Genomic DNA, 13,762 nt, shown 5'->3' with positions numbered 1-13,762 from the left:
AAGGGGAGGGAGGAGACTTCATTCCCTCTGTAAGGATGATTGAATGTATATAAGTGTTTTCAATATCCCAGCTAGAAATACACCTTCCTCTATATACTTTCTCGTACTACAGCGCTTTGTGTTTCTCTCTTGGCATAGTCCATATTTTAATACGTCCTAAGGGAACTTGGATTTACAGTTCTAAAGTACAAGCTTTTCCCATCTTGACTCACCACATACACTCACTGGCTCAAGGCTCCATGGCATGCTCCCAGTCCTCTTTTTAACAGTGCCACCAGCTCTCAGAGCTGCCTGGCCCTCCTCTCGTGCCTTTCCAGGTCCATGCATGCAGCCCCCGCCCCGAGGCTTCCCACAAAGTTGACACTAGGTCTGCTACCATGACCTATTCGAATGAACACCTTTGCATAATACCAAGAGCCAGGTAATACAATCCAAACCGGATCTTCTATGGGCCCATGTTAGTCGATACACATACAGTTTGTTCCCGTCATGGTCAGTCATTGAAACATCCTTTCTAATACCTTTTTTCTTACCCTCTGCAGTGAACAGTCACGGAAGAATTACTTATTTTGCTTATATGAACACCTACTTCTCACGTTCTGCTCAACCTAAGCATGTAGTTGATGTTTAATAATTTTTCCTTAAGGGAAATGAGTTAAGATACTTCATAAAATATAAAAGAGAACATCCAATAATTATTTTTTTTCTCCTAGATCTGGTGGCCCCCATTTGACTCGTCAGATCCCTCAAAAATGCTATCCACAGAGACTCGCCTTTCAGTCCAGCTGCCTCATTTCCCTATTGTATCATTGATTCTGCAGTGCAAATCAGATGGCATAGTGTTTTGCCTTTAGTTAAAGCATCATTAAATCTCTGCTCAGTTTATATAGAGGACAAGGGGGGCCCATCACCCCTCAGGGCCAGGCACCTCTCACCATTTATATTCAAATCATTTCTAGAGCAATGACGAACTTCCAAGTGAACAAAAATAGAATGTATTAGGAACCAACTCACCAAAATATTAGCATGAAGTTTGATGAGAAAATGCTTTCTCTTAAAACTCAACTTTCGGATCTTAGCCCAGTTGAAAGTATTAATCTTTGTATTTCCCTATAATGAAACAGATAGCCAGTTTCAGAACATGTCTGCATGAGTCGGGTTGTGCCAGAGTAGAACTGTGACGGAAAGTACTCTTCATGAATAAGATCCTCTGAGGCTAGCCCTTACCCAGAGAGAATCTGTAGAACTAAGCAGTGTCTGCCCTTAAGCATTGCAGGTAGGACACAAGTTCCCCCAATACAGAAGCAAGAAGGACCAACACGGGCACTTTTAAGCCAGCCCAGTGAGACTGTAACAGAATGGATTGCTATAATGCCTTCTGTGATCTCGCCCCTCCCTATTTCCACATACAAGTGCTAAAAAGAAAAGCCCATTTCTCCTACTGCCTCGTTGACTCAAACATCTTGAGGAGCTCCTCACTGGCCCCATCGTCAAATGTGGGTTGGGTTTTGCTGTTCAGTGTACAGGCATCTCTCCTACTGCTTGTTAGCTCAAACTTCCGTGTATATCTGTCTGTACCTTCATTCCTGTGGCCTCTGCATTCTCCCCTGCCCCAAATGTCTCCTGCATCATCAAACTTCTTCCCAGTGCTGATGGGCGTGCTCCCTAGGACATTCTGATGCTATCCCATACACCCCATTTCTAGCTCCTCTAAAGAATTTTAGTTTTAAGCAGACCAGGAAAACCAAAATTGTTTAGAGGAGTTAGGGGGATAATGATGATAGACAATGGTACCTCAAGTTGATTTCTAACTAGAAATACAAAATCCTTGGAAAATGATGATGTAGCAAATAGCAACAGTTGCTGGCAGGATTCAACATTAATTCCCTACCAGCTGGCACTGGTAAAGAGTAATAAGTAAGGGCACATCACAGTTTGGGTCACTTAGGTGGCCCCAAACCATCTGGAAAGTACTACAGCCTAAGGTTTTTGGATATCTGAATCTACAGTTTAAGAGTCCCTAAGAGCTTCTTGATTTTTATCACTTCACCATGCTGACCTAATCTAAAGTGTGATGGCCTCAAAACCCAGACCTCATATAGAGGCAAATCACATTGTGGGAGGAAGTCTTATGTACACCATTTACAAGCACTACTTCCGGTCTAGTTGGTGGTAAGATAAAGTCTTATAATTCTCTAGGGAATAGATATTCAAGTTGAAGTCACGAGAACTACTCCCAGCACAATGAAGGGAATTTAAGGGAAGGGTTGGTACCCGTAACACCAGTACTCCCATGTGAGCAACAGCCAGGTGAATCTGCATCCCTTCGCCATCACTGGCAGGCTGAGGTCTGATGCCATACATATCCAGCTTCCTTGCTATGTCCAGTAGCAGAATGTCTGATTCAGCTGGGCTGCGGCCACTGCAATGAGAAAGAATTAATGAGCCCAATAAATGCATCAAAACCCACATCCCCCCCCCCAACCTTTCCTCTGAGAGATACACAAGGAGCTGAGTGTTTTCTTGAGACTGAAGCTTCCTCAGACATAAAGGCTTACTTTCAAGAGTCTGTCCGAGCTTTAGTGTCCTCCATTGGGAAAGCAGGTGCCAGAGAAAGTACTTACATGTGCTGCTGATGAAAGTGCATGATCTTGCTCTCTAAACAGTCTTGGCTTGGTAAATACTGGGTTTGTACCAGATGCTTCCTCACAGTTTCTTCATGAAAGTCTCCTAATTCTGCTGTACAATAGAAAAGTGACATTTTTCACATTTCCATTGAAGTATTAAACAATGCACAACCTAAGAAACCTCCTGTTCGCCCCCCAAAAGCCTTTTCTCTGCAGCTGGTGTAGCCCAGTCCCCTCCCACCTTATGCTTTGTGTGTATTTCTGTTTGTACAGGGGGAAACTAACGGACTCATTCTCACATGACAAAGCAGTGGCTTTCTGTGAAGTCTCAGCCTGTATTGTGGGTTACACAACCAGAACAGACATTAAAAGCTCCAAAATCACACTTGAATATTTTGTTAGGTTTTTCCATCTTCTATATGCTTTTTGCAGTTTTGCCTACTTTCAATTAGCCCCTGTTACAGACTGAATTTTGTCTATCCCAAATTTGTAAGTGAAATCCCCTCGAGCTACCACATGTGACTTCATTGAGGAATTAGCTTGTTAGTGAGAACACAAGCAGAGAACTGTAGTTCAGCCTTACTAGTATCCATTTAAGAAGAGGAAAGGCAGGCACACAGAGATTTTTGGGATTAGTACAGAGAAGAAAAGATGATGTGAGGACACAGTAAGAAGACTGCCTTCATCAAGCTGATGAAAGAGGCTTCCGAATGAAGCAAAGCTTCCAATGCCTTCAGCTGAAACTCCCAGCAGCCAGAATTGGAAGGAGTCAGTTTCCTCATTTAAACCACCTAGTCTCTGGTATTTTCCTATGAGAAAGCTAGTAAAAATTAATACATCCCCAAATAAACTATCAACTAGAGCGCAAGCCAGCTACAGCCGAGTCACCACTCTGTGCCCTGGGAATTTAGTAAACTCTCAACATTTTGAATCCCCAATAGACAAATCATCCTTTCCAAATAGCTGGCAGTTTATCCGTGAACCTTTTACTCTTTTTCAGATGTCTCCAGTTTATTGGTTAGAGACAACTATTACAGGGGTTAAACGTGCACTAGCAGCTCCGCACTTACATAGACTTTTTACATTTTGTCTTCTTTGGAATTGGTGTGCTCCTTCTGTGTCTAAGATTCAGAGGAGCCTCCTTTTGCATTGGGCAGCTGTCAATGCAGAAACTCCTAAGTGGTCAAAGTACTGTAAGTAAGTGATTAGGTGTCCCGCCCTAAATGGACTTTCCTTCCCACCACCATCGTTGAGGGAGCAGAGAAGAATAAGCAGGCAGAGAGAAGAAAAGGACTGGAGCGTGGGGAGGAAGGAGTGCTGTGAACTGCTGGCTTCCAAACACTACAAGGCTAGTGCACTGTGAGCTCACAGCAGCTTGATCACCTGCACAAGATCACACAAACCAAAATTCTGGTAGAGATAGAGGAGTGGCCTCTGGGCCCCAGGCTTTACTAGGGAGCTACTGGCAGTTGATAGCTGCTGGAGAAGGGAGACTCATTCTTCTTTGAGGGTGTAGCCATTGGTAGATATCCTGTGTTCTGGCCCCATATCCATGCACATGGGGGCAGCACTAACTGGACTTAATCAAAAACAAAACAAAATAGAAGACAAGGAGTTGGGAGGGGGTATGTTGGGGGATACAGAGGGAATTGGAGTGAAGAACCAGTAGGGTCTGACCATATTTCATTGTAGGAAATAACAAAGAATAAGAATAAGAATTAAAAAATGATAGTTATACAGGTAATGACATATTTCTTTATACCTACTATGATAGCCATAATGTCAAGTATTAGGGAAGGTGGGGAGTTAGAAGCCTCAAACTTTCTTGATCAAAGAATGAAATAATGCAGTGATATACATGAATTTGTACAGTTAATTTTCATTAATAATTAAAATTTTAAAATATTCAGGAGAAATGTATCACACAACCCAGCAATTACCTTTCTAAAAACATATACAGGAGTAAGAAAGTGTATATACATACAGAAACATGTATGCCAATGTTTATACTATTATTATTAATACCTAAACTAGAAACTTCCCTAACTCTAACAGACAAGGTGACTAGATGAACAAATGTAATAAATCCATAAAATGGGATATTATTCAACAATAGAAATGAATAAACTGGGATATGCAGAGATTTAAAAAAAAACACTGTTCAGTGCAGAAGCCAGATACAAAAGATCACACATAATTATTCCATTTATATGAAATGTCCTAAAAAGCAAACAAATGTATAGAAACAGAGAGTTAATCAGGAATTGCCTGAATCTGAGGAGAGTAGAGAATGGCAAAGCAACACACTTTCTCTCCCCCCTTTCTTTACCCCCCTTCTTTCCCCCCTTCTTCCCCCCCCCCCCCGCTCTCTCTGGGGGGTACACACATCTCCTCACCCTTCTCTGTCTCTGTGTCTCTGTCTATCTCTCTGTCTCCTCTCTTCCTGTTTTCTATATTTTGAGATAATCCTGGAACTCACAGAGATCTGACTCCCAAGTGATGGGATTTGGGGAGAGTGCCACCATCCTCAGCTTTCTTTGTTATTGACATGGGGTCTCATATAGCTCAGGGCAGCCTAAAACTCATCATACTGCTGAAGATGGCCTTGAATTCCTGATCCTCCTGCCTCTACCTCCCATGTGCTGGGATCACAGGAATACATAACCATGTTCAATTTATATGGTGCTGGGAATCAAACCCAGGGCTTCTGGCATGTTAGGCAAGCACTCTACCAGCCAAGTTATATCCCCAGCCCTGAGAGGTTTCTGTTGACGTTATAGAAATGTTCGAAAACTGGATTGTACTCATAGCTAGATGGACATGAACTTACTTAAACCCACTGGTTTGTGTATTTCAAATGGTTAAATTTTATAGCATGTAAATTACACCTCAATTGAGCCATTTTTTTAAGAATACAGTGCACACACACACAATGTTTCTACATCTTTCAGGTTTCTTAAGAACAAAACCCTATAATGACTATAAGGAAAATATAAGAACACATGAGATTTTTAATTTCCTCTCTGTGTACTTCTATGACAATTTAGCAAGAAAATTGGTATCAGCAGCAGCAGAAACTGCCAAATGTTATGTTCAAATGTTATGCCTTTCTGCTCCAACTCCAATCATCTCCCCTAAAATCTCCTCTTATTGTTCTGTCTACTACCACCATTCCCTCTAAGTTCTAGATTTTACCAAAGCAGCCAATATGGTTTTATTAAAACCTAATTCAGATTTTGTTCTTATATTTAAAAGAGAGGCCAAGCATCCCTTCCTATGGATGTGCTTCTGATGATTGAAAGTAAATGTTCTTTTTCTCTTACCTCAGTCTTCTGTCTATATGGCTTCCCATCTCATCTAGGTCTTTAATGTACTTTTAACTCCTCTCTACTTACTCACAAAGGCTCCAGCTAGCCACAAAACCTTCTTGATATTTCTTAACCACTCCAGGCATGTCTTCCCCTCTGGTCTTTTTCACAGAGTGTTCCCAATGTGTGGACCTTTCTGTCATGGGACTTGGCTCCTTGGCTTACTTTGTGCTTCCTACAAACCTCCATTCAACTGTCACCTTTACAGTAGGCTTACCCTCCCCACTTTATTGAAAGACCCAGTGCCCACACCTAGAACCACCCCCATCTCCCTTCTATGCTCTATTTTTTCCCATTGCTCTCATCACCTCTGAACATTCATCATGTATATTTTTCTTATTTTGGTCATTGTCTGACACTCTTGCACTGCCAAAATGTGAGCTCCATGAAGACAAGGATTGGTGTTGTAGCTCACTGTGTGCTCGCAATGCTTATAATAGGATCTAACAAGGTGGCACTTATCATAATTTTTGTTGTTTAGTGACTGACAAAGAAGGATTATATTATATTATATTATATCATATCATATCATATCATATCATATTATATTATATTATATATTAAGAGTTTCTAAGAAGGAATATTCATTGAATCATGTAAATCATGTTTGGTAAGGACTGTCTGGCTAGAGGTGTATAAAAGAGGTGTGAGTGATAGAACGCCAAAGCCAGAATGATCAGGTTCTTGAATGTCTAGTCTATAGCAGGCACTCAGCAAATATTGGACCAGTGAGAAAATGGAGAGATAAATAAGCAATTAGGCTGTGATTCTGCCCATGACCTTGAGTCCTATGAGTATGACAGGGATTGACTGTGAAATGCTAACTCACTAGAACCACAGCTTTTTCTCCACAAAATGAATGTTGACTACATACCTTCTGGAAAAGCTGAGGTTTTCTACACTATACCTGAGATGGCCACTAGGCAATGCCCAACTCCATAAGGCAGTTAAGAATAAAATTGGGCTCCCCCAAAAGCGGTCACCTGGAGCCCCACCCTCTCAATTGCTATCTGAAGAGGTAACTCATGGAGAAGGATGCTCCTCCTATCTGCTCTACCCCATGCCTCTATGTCAGTGGCGAGTATGATACTGGGCACAGGGCTCATGCTCATGACACTCAAGACCTTTCAACATGATGCTTCATTTGTCACCATGTCTCCTAGATAGATACTGTCCTTGAGCTATGTGTGGTCATTCTTCATCCCCTGTATATGAGGCTTCTCGTCCCACCACCACCTTCACATTCAGTTCCCATGTAGTCCTTTAAGCTCCCGGACAAAATCCATCTCCTCCATCAGCTTTCCTTGATGCTTATGACAATTTTCATCTGCTGCCTTTCTAAGAGGCTGGAGCTCTCTTTTCCCAGCTGGGAATCACTTGATAAACTGCCTAGGATGCAGTCCCTATCCAAACACTTCAGTGTGTTGTTCTCAGCAAAATCTGAAATCTACCATTTATGGACTGGTAGGAAGGTAATGAACAAAGGTCAGAAATGAACTTATGAAATAAACAAAAAACCTGAAGCTATGATTCTGCAGGATTATGAAGGAACAGTGTATTCTTGGGAGGCCTCTTCAAAATAGAAAAAGTCCAGCTGGTCTTCGAAGAGATGTTATCTCCCACTGCCTAGACCCCACCCTCCAGGCTGCAGGAACAGCATGGCCTGGCCTGTGGAACTCCCTCCCAGGCAGGCCCCACTCTTCCCCAGGCCTCCTCCAGTCTACCTTCACATCCATGGTAAGAATTATTCAAACCAGTTCCTGGACAGCAAGTCAAGGGACAGTGACAGCAGGGTAGGTAGAATGAGGTAGGACAAAACCAGCATTTACTTTTAACACTCAGAAGCACCTTCTCACTATTTTAAGTACAAGAACATTCCGACTCAGATAAATGAGTTTGCTTTATAGTAATGGCAAGGTAGTAGGGGCAAGATTTCATTCAGCTCTCAATGAACGCGATGAAGCACCACTTCACTGGGTCTGAGCTAGGTTCTCTCTCCTCCTAAGGCTGAATACAGAGCCAGGCAGGCAAATTGGAGATGCTTCCTTCCTTTGCTTGGCTCTATCCCTGGTGAATGGGCCAAGAAGTCGAGTTTGGGTACTTACATTGTAAGATGTGTGACACCATTAACGCCGTACAGTTATCACTGCATGGCAGCCTTCCCAGAGCCAAATCCTTCTTTATTTGAAGAGTGAAAAGATACCTAGAAAGGATTTGAGGAAAAGATCTTGACAAAGAAGCAGTAATACAGAAGAAAATCTTCCTTTCTCCCAGACAGAAGATAATTCTAGGAAGGAACAGCATCCAGTCAGTTGGAGGCCTTGGTGGCATGGTGAATCATGCATAGGCTTTGCTTCAGAACCCATCCAACCCTAGAAGACAATTGGCTGACCCAGCACATTGGCAGGTTCTGCAACCGTTAGGAATTGCCCTGCCAATCCTCTTATGGTGCTTTCTGCCATGGAAACAACCACATCCTGAGCTAGAGAATCGGGAGCCTCAGCAAGCATGAGCAGACTCTGGGGGACACCAAGAGCTGTCAGGTAGGCAGGGCCATAAGAATTCTAGAGGCTGGTGCAACAGGAGCAATCATTCCACTTCACAATGATACCAAGACAGGGCCCAAGCCATTCTGGCCAGACTGTAGCATTCTAAGATACTGGAACTATGGCCAGAGTCTAACACCTGCCGCTGAATGTAGGATACCCACGCAAAGTGCATATTTCAGGAATCAAGGCTATCAAGCCATGCCTGTACCTACCCTATTCCCTTGTCTGGATTGCTATGTTACCATCAGCCAGAGCCCATTTGAGTAATTTTACAAACAGTAGATGTGAAACTAGTGGTTGATGAACTTAGCGATGCAGAACCTTCATCAAATGCAGGTTTGTGTTTAGGGCTCTGCTGAACTGAACGTTTGTCACGCACACTTCAGACCTTAGTAAAGGAGAACTCTCTCTCTCTCTCTCTCTCTCTCTCTCTCTCTCTCTCTCTCTCTCTCTCTCTCTCTCTCTCTCTCTCTGTGTGTGTGTGTGTGTGTGTGTGTGTGTGTGTGTGTGTGTGTGCTTGTTCATATGTATGTGTACAGAGGTCAGAGGACAACTTTGGGTATCAGTCTCTGCCTTCCACCTTATGTAAAACAGGATTCTGGACATTAATTTAGCTGGCTTGCAGGCTTCTAGGTATGCCTCTCATCTCACTGTAGAAGCACTGGGATCTAGATATGCCCCAACCCCAGATTTATGTGGGTTGCAGGGATTTGAACTCGGATATTTACACTTGTGTTGCAAGTGCTTTTCTACTGCACCATCTCTCCAGTCCCATGGCCCGCTTTTTTTTTTTTTGGTGAATAAATGTATAAGAAAGATTCCACTGTTACCTGCTTTCTTTTCCAGAGCAAAAATCAGTTCCATTTTTTTATACGCAAAAACCTGCATTACCTACTCTGAGTATTTAAAATAGAATTTTCTAGATTAAATTCGATGTGGATTTTTCAGTAGCTAATGCCCTGAAGGTGATGTAGTAAAAGATAACTAGTGCAGGTGATAAATGAAAATCTGGTCGGAAGATACTTGTCACATGATTATTCAGCTCATGAAAGCTTTAACCATTATGTCCCTTCAAATTGTTGAGGACCTCTAACGCACTAGAAACAATTCAGTCAAAATAGTTATTTTTGTATAATATTCTCAGAAGTCCATGCCTTGGCCCCAAACAAGGCATATTTTTAATCTCTACAACAGGTAGATTTTCTTTCTTTCAGTTGTTGCTGCCAGGTTGTTGGTTTGTTTGTTGTCACCGGGTCCCACACTGTAGCCCAGGCTGGCCTAAAATTCCCTACATATCCCAGGCTACCCTCGAATTCACAGCAGTGCTCCTGCCTCAAACTGTGGAGTGCTGTGATTGCAAGAATGAATGACCACACCCAACTCAGTTAAGTATTCTGAAGTGGAAGAACAAGGACAACTTAAAGGAACCCCAACATTTACCATTGCCTGTTTTCAAATACAGATGTATATGATATTAATTAGTCCCACTACAAAAGCAAAAGGAAATTGAAGTTGGTTCTTAGCAAGGACAAAGGGAACTTTTGTCATCTGATTGTCCCTTGCTCTGAAGAAGGCAACATGCTGCCTCAGTAGTAGTGGCCTATCACCTAAGAAGGCAGCTGCCTGCGACAGATCCTTACTCTGAATAATCAATGAAACATGTATCATTAAATTAATTTTTCTCATATTTCTGAGAAGGTTCATCTCCATCAAAATTGCTCATAGTTTAAAACCCAAGTACAAAGAGTTCATGAATGCAAACTAGTTTACATAGCAAGATAGCAAGCTATCTTAGCAAGTGGTTGACAACAAAAAATTGTGGAGAGACCTAGGAGAGGGGAGGCAGGCAGCTGTGCAAAAACCCCACACCAAAGGAAAAAGTCAACCTGCCTCACGTGGAAGGGAAAGATGCCAGAGAGATGAACTCCCAACATCCTGTGCTTTTTAACTCAGTCAACTTTGGCTTCCAGGACATGTTCCTTATCTGTTATCTGAAAGACCTAGATCCTTTCTATGTGTAGCAGACTCAGTTAGAAAACAGGATATGTTTTTGGGGAGTTTTAACACAATGCCATTTTGCTGAAGCAGTTTTTCGCTGCAATTATAAAGAGCATTTTTCATAAGTATATATCATCATTACAGAATGTTTCCCATTCTGCCTATGGGATACACCCATAAACACATTCATCTGCAGTGGTCACGGGCATTAGCTGGCCTGAAAGCTATGCTGATTGAAACACAGATGTTGCTGGAGGGCTTCTCTCCAGGTTCCCCAAGCCCCGCAGTCCCACAATCCACTTATAAAATAATCACTCAGATGTTTATATTACTTATAAACTGTATGGCCATGGCAGGCTTCTTGCTAACTGTTCTTATATCTTAAATTAACCCATTTTTATAAATCTATACCTTGCCACGTGGCTGGTGGCTTACCGGCGTCTTTACATGCTGCTTATCCTGGCAGTGGCTGCAGTGTCTCTCCCCACTTCTTCCTGTTTCTCCAAATCTCCTCTCTCCTTGTCCCGCCTATACTTCCTGTCTGGTCACTGGCCATCAGTGTTTTATTTATATAGAGTGATATCTACAGCACACAGATGGCCTGAAACAGCGTGCATACTATTGTGGCAGTTAATGGAATAAGCTTCAAAATGCCACCCAGGTTTGCCACTCATCCATTCTTAGTTCTGAAATTTGGAGAGATTAACATTTGGGGGAACAGCCAGATCCTCCCTCTTTCTAGCCCCTCACTTAGTCTCAAAGAGTGATTTAAAACTAAGCCATGCAAAAAGGAACCAGAACCCTTTCTTCAATAGCTGGAGAATGGGTATTCTCAAGTAACATCATTCAGCACACACATAGTTAAACACTTTACCTTGTGAGTTCTTCCCGAAGGTGTCCAGGGTCCACTGGGAAAAATTTCACCATAAATTTGAAAACAACCTCCTTAGGATCTTAAAACACAATATCTCCATAAGTTTTTTTAAATATTCATTACAACAGTTAAGATCACACACACACACACACACACACACACACACACACACACACACACACACACACACACGCACAGTGTCCTGCTTCCCTCCTCTCTTCATTACCCTTTCCCATGACTTATTTTACATTTCAGTTTTTCACATGTATCCGTTCCCATTTCTGGATTGTGACCCTATGTGAATAGCAACTGAGAAAGTCCTCCAACTCATCCCCCTTTCACACCCTTTCTCCCTTTGGGTTTCTTTTGTAAAGATATGTCCATTGAAGGCCTACTCTGTCCTTTCTTAAGAAGTGAGTCGTTCAGAAAGACTTTTTACAACTCACTATCTGTGAATGTTCAATCCCGCCTGAGGAAAGGGCCCAGGTTCAGCTCAAGCACATGAATGAATGTCTTAAGGATTTCATAAAAGGATTGAGAAACAGGGTGGACCAATGTTTCTATCAATCTTAAAATATACCACAGAGAAACCACATCTACATATTTTCACACCTACTTGCATTTGAAAATGAGAAACTTGAGGCTGGGGGTGGAGTTCACTGATAGGTTACTTTGCTAGCATGTACAAGGTCCAGGGTTCCATCCCCAGTACCAGAAAAAAAGAATAAAGTTTGTTAGATCAAAAGTAGCATACACATAAGTAGCAACAGTGTCATCCATTCAATATATCTTTTCTGGGTGCTCTCCATGGGCAGGATATTATTCTAAGCAGATACTGTGGAAATGTAAAGATACTCAAGTGCTCCCAGTCTCATTGGAGAGACACATAATTAAACGGACTAATTTGAGTACCACACAGCCTAGGTTGAGGAAGCCTTCCTAGAGGAGCTGACATCTAAGTAGGTTAACAGGCAGGAACTGAAATGGTTAGTGGCGGGGACAAAACACTGTAGCATCCAGAGCTTTGTGCACCATGTTAATAAGGCTGAACTTTAGAGGTAATTAGGGAGCCGTGGAAGTGTTTTAAGCAGGAGGGAGATGTGGTCAGATAGATCTCAATCGATCCCTTGGAGAGTAATATAGGTACTTAATTGGAGAAAATCAGTTCAGAAGCTACCGGACATTGTGTGACATAATCACAGAATCTGGGGAAGCAGAGTCACAAGTTGCATCAATATGTGAAGAGTGGAGAGGACCAAGGAACCAGGAAGAGAGACTGAAGCAAGTTTTCCCAAAGTGTTAAGACCCACTTGCAAAAAAAAAAAAAAAATGCCTGGGGTATTAGCTAAATGGGCATGCCCCCAGACTCTTGTCCCATGAATGAGGTCCAGTGTGAGATACAGGAATCATTCAAACATAAACTGGAGCAAATGGCAAAGCTTGTGATGGCGTGAAAGGAAAGTCTTCAGACAGATGTTGAACATTATCACAGATTGATGCTAATGGTGCTTGAAGATCCCCAGGGCCCAGAGTGAGCTCTACTCCTACATGCAGTCCGCAGGTGGCATAATTACCAGAACTCTTCAGATGCACTCCAAGACCCAGTAGCATGAGCTTCTTCATCTCAGACAAAATTAAGACAATTTTTCTCTATTGCTAAACTCACTGAACAGATGAGGGCTGATGTAATCTAAGTCCCCCTTCCCCATTTTAGTAAGGTGAGGCAATGCATGGCGCTAGAGGGGGATTTTTCAAGCGTAAACTGAGGACTACATTCCTTGAGTGATCTTCCATACTTACTTTTTACTTGCTTTGTTATGGGCTTCAGAAGTTCCAACCAAACCTGTAACAGCATCAGTGGAACAATTGGTAGAACACAATGGCAGTGAGCACAACTTTTTTCTTTCTTTTTTTGTACCAGATAAAGGTCAACATCAAATGAACAAATGCTGGGACTGTTTAGATTCCTAAAATCACGTGGACACAAACAGCCCGGGCAATGAGATGATGTACCTTCAACCATTCTCAGTCAGCCCCCTCATAGCTTTCCAATAACACTGAACACTGTTGATCTATGACCTCGGTATTGTTGACGTTCCAATCACTGCCTTGATAGGATGGCTACAAAGACTCATAAAGGCATTTGGCTTCACATTTGAGTCCTACATTCCCCCTACCCTTACCCTTGCCAATGCCCACTTAGTAATAAGACTTTCTGGGAAGGTGCCAGATTATAGATATGCCAAGGCAAGATGTAGCAGAAGAACTTTCTGAAAGGTAGGGCCTCAGAAACAGGGAGAGAAATCTCCCTAAACAGTCATGAGGTCAGGAGTCTTAATTCTGGGG

At 42.3% G+C, this 13,762-nt stretch overlaps 1 protein-coding gene across 1 annotated transcript in view; it reads right to left on the bottom strand.

The window, feature by feature from the left end:
* The window catches only part of Frmd7 (FERM domain containing 7), a 43,050-nt gene that overhangs the window by 5,595 nt on the left and 23,693 nt on the right, over nucleotides 1-13,762 (bottom strand). The window contains exons 6-11 of the mRNA XM_006995348.4: nucleotides 13,217-13,259; nucleotides 11,417-11,495; nucleotides 8,101-8,198; nucleotides 2,625-2,739; nucleotides 2,275-2,422; nucleotides 1,015-1,110 (exon numbers count right to left, since the gene is read on the bottom strand). Of these exons, the coding sequence (XP_006995410.3) occupies nucleotides 1,015-1,110; nucleotides 2,275-2,422; nucleotides 2,625-2,739; nucleotides 8,101-8,198; nucleotides 11,417-11,495; nucleotides 13,217-13,259 (579 nt within the window). The remainder of the gene's footprint in view (nucleotides 1-1,014; nucleotides 1,111-2,274; nucleotides 2,423-2,624; nucleotides 2,740-8,100; nucleotides 8,199-11,416; nucleotides 11,496-13,216; nucleotides 13,260-13,762) is intronic.

Source organism: Peromyscus maniculatus, chromosome X, assembly GCF_049852395.1.
Source record: "Peromyscus maniculatus bairdii isolate BWxNUB_F1_BW_parent chromosome X, HU_Pman_BW_mat_3.1, whole genome shotgun sequence".
Classification (NCBI taxonomy): domain Eukaryota; kingdom Metazoa; phylum Chordata; class Mammalia; order Rodentia; family Cricetidae; genus Peromyscus; species Peromyscus maniculatus.
Note: the sequence above shows the minus strand (reverse complement) of the source record. Positions and strands in the feature narration are given on the sequence as shown.